The sequence below is a fragment of the Sceloporus undulatus genome, chromosome 6 (genome assembly GCF_019175285.1).
Source record: "Sceloporus undulatus isolate JIND9_A2432 ecotype Alabama chromosome 6, SceUnd_v1.1, whole genome shotgun sequence".
NCBI classification, from domain to species: Eukaryota; Metazoa; Chordata; class Lepidosauria; order Squamata; family Phrynosomatidae; genus Sceloporus; species Sceloporus undulatus.
The window spans coordinates 167,382,186-167,391,741 of record NC_056527.1 but is presented as its reverse complement, the minus strand read 5'-3'; the positions used below and the strand labels follow the sequence as shown (position 1 = coordinate 167,391,741).

General features: G+C 44.1%; 1 protein-coding gene across 1 annotated transcript in view; it reads left to right on the top strand.

The window, feature by feature from the left end:
• SLCO3A1 (solute carrier organic anion transporter family member 3A1) overlaps positions 1–9,556 on the top strand; it is a 60,314-nt gene that overhangs the window by 42,792 nt on the left and 7,966 nt on the right. The window contains exons 5-9 of the mRNA XM_042475577.1: positions 1,850–2,014; positions 2,329–2,527; positions 2,829–2,958; positions 6,951–7,126; positions 8,645–8,709. Coding sequence (XP_042331511.1) covers positions 1,850–2,014; positions 2,329–2,527; positions 2,829–2,958; positions 6,951–7,126; positions 8,645–8,709 — 735 coding nt within the window. The remainder of the gene's footprint in view (positions 1–1,849; positions 2,015–2,328; positions 2,528–2,828; positions 2,959–6,950; positions 7,127–8,644; positions 8,710–9,556) is intronic.

The following is a 9,556-nucleotide window of genomic DNA, read 5'->3' as shown; positions in this document are numbered from 1 at the left end:
AGAATTAAGGCAGTTTGACCCCACTTTAACTGCCATGATTTTATCGTGCCGAATCCTGGAAGTTGTAGTTTGGTGAGGCATTCATCCTCATTGGGTCAGAGATCTCTGGGGTGTCACCAAACTACAAATCCTCAAATTGAGTTACTGGATGCCTCCTTGCACAATACCTCCCCAAATACTTGCAATTGGAGTAATTATAGCAGCATAGGCCACCAACAGGTTTCTGGCCTGGAAGGAGATTTCATTCATCTAAAGAAATGGCACATCAACATTAAGAGTGTCCACCTCACACAAAGTTTTTGCTCTTTGGTCAAACTTCCTGGCAGTTATATGCCAAAGAAGAGGTTGGAAAAGTTATTTCTGTGGAGGGCAACTCCTAATTTCCACCAGATTGAATGACTAGTGGCCATATTTGTTGCTAGAGTTTGGAAGCTATAGTCCTAAAAAGTTTTCTTCTCCCCAAGCCATGCACATAAGAGGCGTCCATTGGTTCACCATTGGTAAGCCATCTGCAGCTCTTTTTAAAAAGAAGACAGTTGCTATCCCTGCACACCATTAAGAACACAACCATAGATTTGAAGATTTGTGAAGAATTAAGGCAGTTTGACCCCACTTTAACTGCCATGATTTTATCGTGCCGAATCCTGGAAGTTGTAGTTTGGTGAGGCATTCATCCTCATTGGGTCAGAGATCTCTGGGGTGTCACCAAACTACAAATCCTCAAATTGAGTTACTGGATGCCTCCTTGCACAATACCTCCCCAAATACTTGCAATTGGAGTAATTATAGCAGCATAGGCCACCAACAGGTTTCTGGCCTGGAAGGAGATTTCATTCATCTAAAGAAATGGCACATCAACATTAAGAGTGTCCACCTCACACAAAGTTTTTGCTCTTTGGTCAAACTTCCTGGCAGTTATATGCCAAAGAAGAGGTTGGAAAAGTTATTTCTGTGGAGGGCAACTCCTAATTTCCACCAGATTGAATGACTAGTGGCCATATTTGTTGCTAGAGTTTGGAAGCTATAGTCCTAAAAAGTTTTCTTCTCCCCAAGCCATGCACATAAGAGGCGTCCATTGGTTCACCATTGGTAAGCCATCTGCAGCTCTTTTTAAAAAGAAGACAGTTGCTATCCCTGCACACCATTAAGAACACAACCATAGATTTGAAGATTTGTGAAAAGCACCAATGTGTTTTGTGCTACTAACCTACTGCTGGAAAGTGGACTTGTAATGGCTTCTTATATCCACTAGATGGTCTTATGTACCTTAGAACCACGCAGACAGAGCAAGTGAGGCTGTGCAATTTTTTTCCCTAAAGGCGATATATGTACTTATTACATTTATATCTTTTCTATCCATTCATTATGCTCAATCAAAGCTTTGAAAAGTTACTTTTTGGGCTTCGGCTCACAAAACCCCCTACCTACTGGTGGATTTGGGGAATGTTTTCAGAACCAGCATGGTGTCGTGGTTTGAATGTTGGACTATGGCTCTGGAGACCAGGGTTCGATTCCCAGCTCAGCCATGAAACCCACTGGGTGACCTTGGGCAAGTCACACTTTCTCAGCCTCAGGGAACAGCAATGGTAAATCTCCTCTGAACAAATCGTGCCAAGAAAACCTTATGATAGGTTCACTTTAGGGTCACCATAAGTTGGAAATGACTTGATGGCACACAACAACAAAAACAACAACAGTACTAACAGTTCCTATTCCAAAATCAGCACATGAATACATTGTAGTGAGTTATATCTGTAACACACTATGGCTAGCTGGCTCTCCTAGTTTGGAGAATGTCTCCTTGGAGACTTTTGTGAATTTCCTTTTTCTTCTCGTTTCCACCTTCCAGTGATCCCTAAAGTCACCAAGCACCTGCTCTCCAATCCGGTGTTCACCTGCATCGTCCTTGCCGCTTGCATGGAGATAGCTGTGGTTGCCGGCTTTGCGGCCTTCCTTGGGAAATACCTGGAACAACAGTTCAATCTCACAACGTCGTCAGCCAACCAGTTGTTGGGTAAGTAACTTGAACTGAGCACTCATCCAAACAGGGATGGGAGACTTGTGTCTTACTAGAGATAGCAGCAGATGCCCACTGGGACTAGTGGGGTGGAGGGCAGGGTCACCAGAAGTGAAGCCGACAGCATCTAGGTGGCCATCTAAACACCTAAATCAGGACGGGCAACTTTGTCTTCAGAGGACAAAGTGGTATGCAGAGTTCTCTTCCTAAAAGAGAATCCTTGACACAACCACATCCATGCCAAATAGAAATCTAAACATGGATGTTCCTGCTTGCAATGTTCTATTCTGTTTCCTCCCTCTTTCTTGTAGGCATGACAGCTATTCCCTGTGCCTGTCTGGGCATTTTCCTAGGTGGCCTCTTAGTGAAGAAGCTGAGCCTGTCTGCTCTCGGGGCCATTCGGATGGCCATGCTGGTCAACCTGGTGTCCACAGCTTGCTACGTCTCTTTCCTCTTCCTGGGCTGTGACACAGGCCCTGTGGCTGGAGTTACTGTTCCCTATGGAAACAAGTGAGTACAACCAAAGCTCAGACGAGGTTTTCTGAAAGATGCTGATAGTTTTCTGGATTTTTTCCAGAAAAAGCCCTGTGACCTGAGATAGTTGGGACCTGGTTTAGCATATGTGATTAGCTTTAGAAGATACACACGCATACATGCACACACACATAGAGGACATAAATCCAACTTGTTGCGGACAATTGTCTTAGACAGTGCTGAGTTCACTATGAAGCAGTATAGAAGTGTAAATGCGATTGCCATTGTTATTGCTACTAAGGGCTAATTCTCCTCCTTTCCTCTTTCTCTCTTTCAGATCATCCAGCCTGGCCCCATATTCTGCCTGCAATAACAACTGTAAATGCCAAACGGATTCCTTCACTCCAGTCTGTGGGGCAGATGGGATCACATATTTATCGGCCTGCTTTGCTGGATGCACAAGCACGGTAACGCATATGCTATGCCCTCCAATGGCCTCAACTTTCCAGGGACAGTGCCGATTAATCCTCCATCATCCCACTTTTTAAGATGCTTTTAAAACTACACAGTTTCTCCTCCTCCTCCTCCCACTCTCCTCCTTCATCATCAGCTTTCTTGACGTAAACTGGATTCAAAGTACAAAAGTAGTTTGTATTCAGTTAACTCAACAGGGCTGAGAGGAGGAGAAGGGGCAAAACCTTGCTCTTCCCAGTAGGCTCTGACAAAAGCAAACAGCTGCTGCCTCTCCTATCTTGTCTGTTCTTTCATATTAATAATATTGGCATCTTACATCTTTTATATTAATATCTGATGATACAACACATATTACAGTGTTTGAGAATGTTCATTACAGTGTTGCAGAGTAACTCATTGTCTTGCTGGCTGCTGTGTTCATTCCTTGCAGCTGCGCTGAGAAAACTTAGAACTGATGAAAGAATAGCATCAGGAGAAAAATAAAAGAGAGCAGGGGCAAGTCTGTGTGAGATGTAATTAAGGAGAAAAGAGAATTGATTAGCCAAAACACAGAAAACACATATTTGTCAGGATCCTGATGATTAATTAGGCATGCTTAAAATCCTCCATGGAAGGACTTGGACATTTTGGTCTGATGTTCACTTCAAGCTTTCAGAGGCTCAGTTATGTATGGAGATGCATAGCACACATAGGCCCAATACAGACAGGGCAAAATAAAGCTGCTTTGGGTCACTTTGGAGGTATGTTGTTTAAATGATGCATGCGTACTACGAGTCCAAAAGCCATGCCAAAGCCATGGTCCAGTCTTAAGGACTAGAGCGCAGCTTTGTCACAGTTTTTGGACTCTTAGTACGCATGCATCATTTAAACAGCATACCTCCAAAGTGACCTGAAGCAGCTTTATTTTGCCCTGTCTGTATGGGGCCATAGATACACATAGGCATGAGTTGTGGCGTGAGTTGTGCAGTGTCACAATGCACTAAAAGGTGGCTTCTGCAACCGCCTGATAACTCCATAAGTGGAAAGTTGCACCCCATCTCCTCAACATAAACGTAGACATAGGATCTCAGTTGTAAAACAACCCACTTGTGGTTCACATTCACGAATGAATCGGTTCAAAATGGACCCACTCCAGCCGGACAAAGGGCTAATTTCAATCGATTCCAATCCGCATCTGATTCACACTTGCGCAGAATCGATTTATCCAAAAAGACACGGAAAACATCAGCATCAAAAAGACGCGGGTTAAATGGGTCTAGCCCATTGCCCCTCTCTCCAAATTGCTTCAGCAAATCGATTTTCAAGTGGGAACCAGGGTCACTTGAACCCATTCAAACCTATTTGCGATCCGGTTTAAAAGGTAGTGGGAATCAGGCCCATGTTACCTTGTATTCCATACTTTCTATGCTCTGAGCGTCCCTATAGCTTGCACATTTTGTTCCTGCAGGATTACAGTGAACTGCAGCTCCATGCTCCATCTTTGGTTGCTCCCCAGTTGTGGCGGTGGCTGATTTCTTCTTGTAATGGCAAACTCTACAGGGGGCAGAAAGGGAATTTAGCTGGCACAACGTGAGAGCAAAGAGGGGCATTACAAACAGCAGAATAGCTCTCCTTTGCAAACAGCACTGAGCAAGGTGTGGGAGGGAGGCAAGAGAGAGAGCAGATGCCCTTGCAATCTCTTCTTAGCTCTTCTTCCGGAGGCTAATTTCCCTCAGATATAACACCTTCCCCAGCTACATCTCTTTCATCCTTGCTTTCCTTTCCCCTTTCATACCCCTTTCATCTTCTTTCCACACGTCTCTCTGGAGGGAGACAATGACAATCCACGCCGTTCAGCGAGTATCTCCAACTTGACAAAGAGAATAATTTCTCTTTGTTCTCCAAATCCTGATATTTGGATAGAAAGACAGCTCATTTGTGGAGATGAGGCAGAGCTGGTAGCTGAAGGATGTGCATGTAATTCCATACCAGGGTCTTTTTTAATGCCGCTGAAAAGTTTCCCTTCCATTCTCAGTTGGGAGCAGAATTGAAATGGGAGGTTGCATGTAACATTCAATAGAGCCTTGTCTTTGCTATTATTTTACTCTGTGTTGTCCACAGTGCAGCGAAAGATCTGCATTTTCCAAGTCATGGGAGAGAGCAACACTTGTGTCTTTTAAAACACTTGTGTCTGTTCATCTAGTTCTAGGAAGTCTTTTCTGCTTTTGTGTCTTCTTTGCATTTCTTAGGCAGTGATTAGGGATATAGAAAACTCAATGCCATTGCATTTCTGCAACTCCCACCTGTATTTTTACTCGAAACTTTATCAGTTTGCAAGCCTTTTTCCATGTGGGGAGGAATGGAGAGGATGGGAAAGGGAATATATATCTCACTCTATACTGCCACAGTCCTTCGTGGTGCAAGTCCCCTTGAAATCCAATGGCTGATCCATCATTCTTTGAATGAAAGGCTTCTGGCTGGGAGATCTTGCCTCTGTGATTCTTGACTTTTGCATGAAGAAGATTGAATTTCACATGGCAATCTCCTTTGTCTCTCTTTGCTGTTCTGAGGCTCCGTAACAAGGCTGCAGAAGGCCATGCAGATCTCCTTGTTAATGAGCTCTGGCATAATGAGGAAAGAAGGGTGGGAAAAGGAGGGAACGATTCAATCAGAAAGTAATTAAAATGTTTAATTTGAAAACGTTTTAGCCTAACGCACGGACAGCGTCTCGCTCTTTTATCCCTGGATTCACAAGGGGCCTAAACTAAGGGCAATTGCCTTTCAGGCAGCAAGCTCTGATTGGAAAGGCTTGCAAGAGCCAAGGGGAAAAACAGAAAGGGAAGGGAAAGGCATCCCAGTGACACAGGACCAGCCATATCTTCATTGCTTCATTCGCTTTGGGGACCAAATGCTACAGCAAGGGTGGCCAAATGGCAGCTTGCTAGCCACATGTGCCTTCTGGATTCGGATTTATGACCCTAAGGCCTGTTTCCCTAAACCTCCCAATCCCTGCATTTTTTTAAAGTGCAAATTTCCAGGCACTTTTAACTTCATCAGTGTGAAAACTTGCAAAAATTAATCACATCCTAGCCCCTAAAATCATCCTAGAACTGTACATTATGCCCAAATACTTCAATTTTCCTCTGCAGTTCCTCTCAAAATGGTGGCAGGAAGTGACACAATATGACTTTTGCCACCATTTTGAGAGGGACTGCAGAGGAAATAGAGTTATTTTGGGTTTGTTGTGGGTCTGGGGAGAAAAAGTGGCCCCTTGCTCCCATGCTTCTGCCCATCCATGCACCACAAGAAGGGGAAAATTGGAAGAGGAACATTTTCCTGCCTTTTGTGCCTCTTTGCTTGCTTGCTTCAGCTGTAAAAGTCCAACATTTTGGTAATGGAGTTGAAGTGTGTAAGCGTGGGGAGCAGAACCATTTTTCTGCAGAAACACAGAACATGATCTGAATTGATTATTCCTTAAACAAACTTGTTTCTAGCCTTCACAGTTTTTCCTTCAAGATCTTTGCAGCTATATTTCAAACATAACATAATGATATTCTTCCTGAAGTTCACTCCAGCCCTAAAGCAACTGTGACCATGCAATCCATTTGGAGAAGTTGGAGTTATACAGGGGTGAAAGTACCATTTTTAGTGGATTTTTTTGAGTCATGATGAGGTTGGAAAATGTTTCAGAAATTGGTCTAGGGCAGTGCTTCCCAATCTTTAGTCCTCCAGATGATTTGAACTTCGGCTCCCATCATTGCTGACCATTGGCAAAGCTGGCTGGGACCTTTGGGAGCTGATGTCCAAAACAAATGGTGATCCAAAGGTTGGGAACCACTGGTCTAGGGGCTTTAGGGTTGTCTCAGAACTGGTCCCAAGTCCCACATTACAGTTTGCAGAATCCAAAGGTGTAGCTTCAGTGCCTTAGTGTCTTGCTCATCTACAAAACAGGCTGAAGTTCTGCAGCATAACTTGTTTTCCTGAATTTTGGAGCCTTCTCTTCCAGAATCTCACTGGCTGCGTATGCCTGAGTTTAGTCCCTGCTGAGAATGCCACCGTTGTCCCCGGGAAGTGCCCCAGCCCCGGATGCCAAGAAGCCTTCCTGACATTCCTTTGCGTGATGTGTGTCTGCAGCATGATCGGAGCCATGGCTCAGACGCCCTCCGTCATCATTCTCATCAGGTGAGGCTTGTCTAACATAGTAGGACAAATGTGGGGGGGCTAGAAAACTGCATCAGCCCTATTGGAGATCTTGGGAGAGCTGCACACTACTGTCCCAATGCAAAATAGACAACTGCCCCTCTGCCAAGTGTACTCAAGTTTTTCCTCTTAAGGAAGATACACCCTTTGATCATTTTTGATGGTCCTTTTCTGGACAGGCTGCTGAATTTAATTCTAATTTCCCAAACTGGGTATTATTATTATTTTAGTTCTTAATATTTAATGATGGACGTAAGGTGCGACAGTCTTCCTGCCTGTGTTCCCAAGTGCCTGCCTTGCCATGGCATGAAAGGTGCCCATGAGAAGTTAATTAGGGCCTGATCTGAAAGTGCTATGAGCCCAACTTCAGAGCAGAGTGCTGTCATTATAACTGTCTCTTATCTTCCCAATGCGAATTTGGTTCAAAAGCAAAGTCCTCTTTCATGTGCAAAGCACCTGAGTACCAAAAGCTCCAGGCTTTAGTAGTGCTATAGCACACTGTTGACCCGAAACCAGAAGACTGGTTTCTATCATCTCTCTGTGCCAGCCTGTCTTCCTTGTGAGTTTTCAAGTCCATTTTCCCCATAAAAACACCATCAGCCCAAACTGTCTTCTCTCTTCAGAGCTGAAATGTAAGGAATACTTGCGCATATATATATATATATATATATATATATGTCCTTAAACAAAAAGGTGTCTTGACACCTCATTAAGATGATGGGCAACTACCATAAGATTTTTCACATAGTGGGGCTTGTTTGTGCCTTAAACTTTCATATATTTTTTTGCAAAAAGCCCTAAATTTCTTTGGACAGAAAACAGTGACCAAGATCTTGCCTTGGGGTTTTGTTGTCTGGGACAACATGGTACATTAGGGGGGTGGGTCCCACAAGTTGTACTTCCCAGGCAAATGTGGTGCATGGGGGACCACATGCATTTTTTCTGGTAACCCCAAAATAAGATGGACTGTCTACAAATGTCATGTTCTCCTTCAAAACCATTGGGATTTTGATGAGAGCAGAGAACTTGTAGCAGTGGAGACCTGGTGGCACTGCACCATTAGCCAGTGAGAGATTGATCTCGAAGGGCTGCTGTTCTTTCTGGTATATATCAGAGTTTAGCAAAGTAGCCATTCTGGAATGCAATGTCCAGAATTCGCCGGCCAGCATGGACTAGAACATTTAACACTCTCCAGCCAAACATGAAGCTTAAGTGATGGTTTCCAAGGGTCACAATTTACCAATGAGTGATGGGGATGTTCCTTTTGCAAGATTAGTCAATAGCAGTTATCAGGCCGCTGCAGCTGTAGCACTGTCTCAGACCCAAAGGCAGTTGGAAGTGGAGTGGGAAGGAAGGAAGCCTGTTCAAGATCTTATTCTCTGATGAGAGAAGCATGTCATCCCTGTTGACAGCAAGGCATAGTGGGGAAGGGGGGCTGTTAAAGCAGCTGGGAGATAAGATATAATTTTTTCCCCATGCTTGAATGTCTCTCCTGTACAGAACAGTGAGCCCAGAGCTAAAGTCTTATGCGTTGGGAGTGCTCTTCCTCCTCCTCCGATTGCTAGGTAAGTGAATCCAAAGACCTCTGTGTCTCTCTACTAGCGTCTGCACATTAAACATGAATCCACTGGGATGGCAGAATCCATTCTCCTGTTTATCAAGACTCAGGCCCAAGGCAGGTCTTGAGCTGATGTCTGAGTGAGGCTGAATGGACATATTGCTCACATATTAGTGATAAGGTGCAAAATCTCAAATGTCAGAGATCCCATTAGTCCAGCATTCTCCTCACTGGGGTTTCACGAAACACACTGATTATCAGTGGCTGAATAGTTTTCATATCCAAGCAGAGAATGCTGTTACTCAAAAAATTACAAATCCCTGGATTCCATAGGATGGAACCAAGGTATTTAAGGAGATGTCAGTGCTATCCCTGTGTAGTGTGGAAACACCTTTGAATTTGTGAAGTCAAAGCATCCATGGATTTTTGTGGGTTATTTGGGCTACGTGGCCCTGTTCTAGAAGAGTTTATTCCTGACATTTCGCCGGCATCTGTGGCTGGCATCTTCCAGCAGATGTCCAGAAATCGCCAGCCAGAGTGGTTTCCAGAAGATGCCAGCCACAGATGCTGGCAAAATGTCAGGAATAAACTCTTCTAGAACAGGGCTACATAGCCTGAAAATCCCATAAGAAACCTTTGAGTTTATCTGGCCTTTGGTTTAATCAATCAGAGCTCTTTTTTAAGTTCATAAAAACCCAAGCAGAAATCCCCTGAACTGATGTTCTAGCCCCTCTCCCCAAGCTGGTTAAAATATATGCGGGCACACTATATGCAGCTTTTAGCTTATGCTGAAGCCACGCAGCAAATAAATGAATGGCATTCGCACCCTGCCGTACCATGAGCACAAGCCCCAT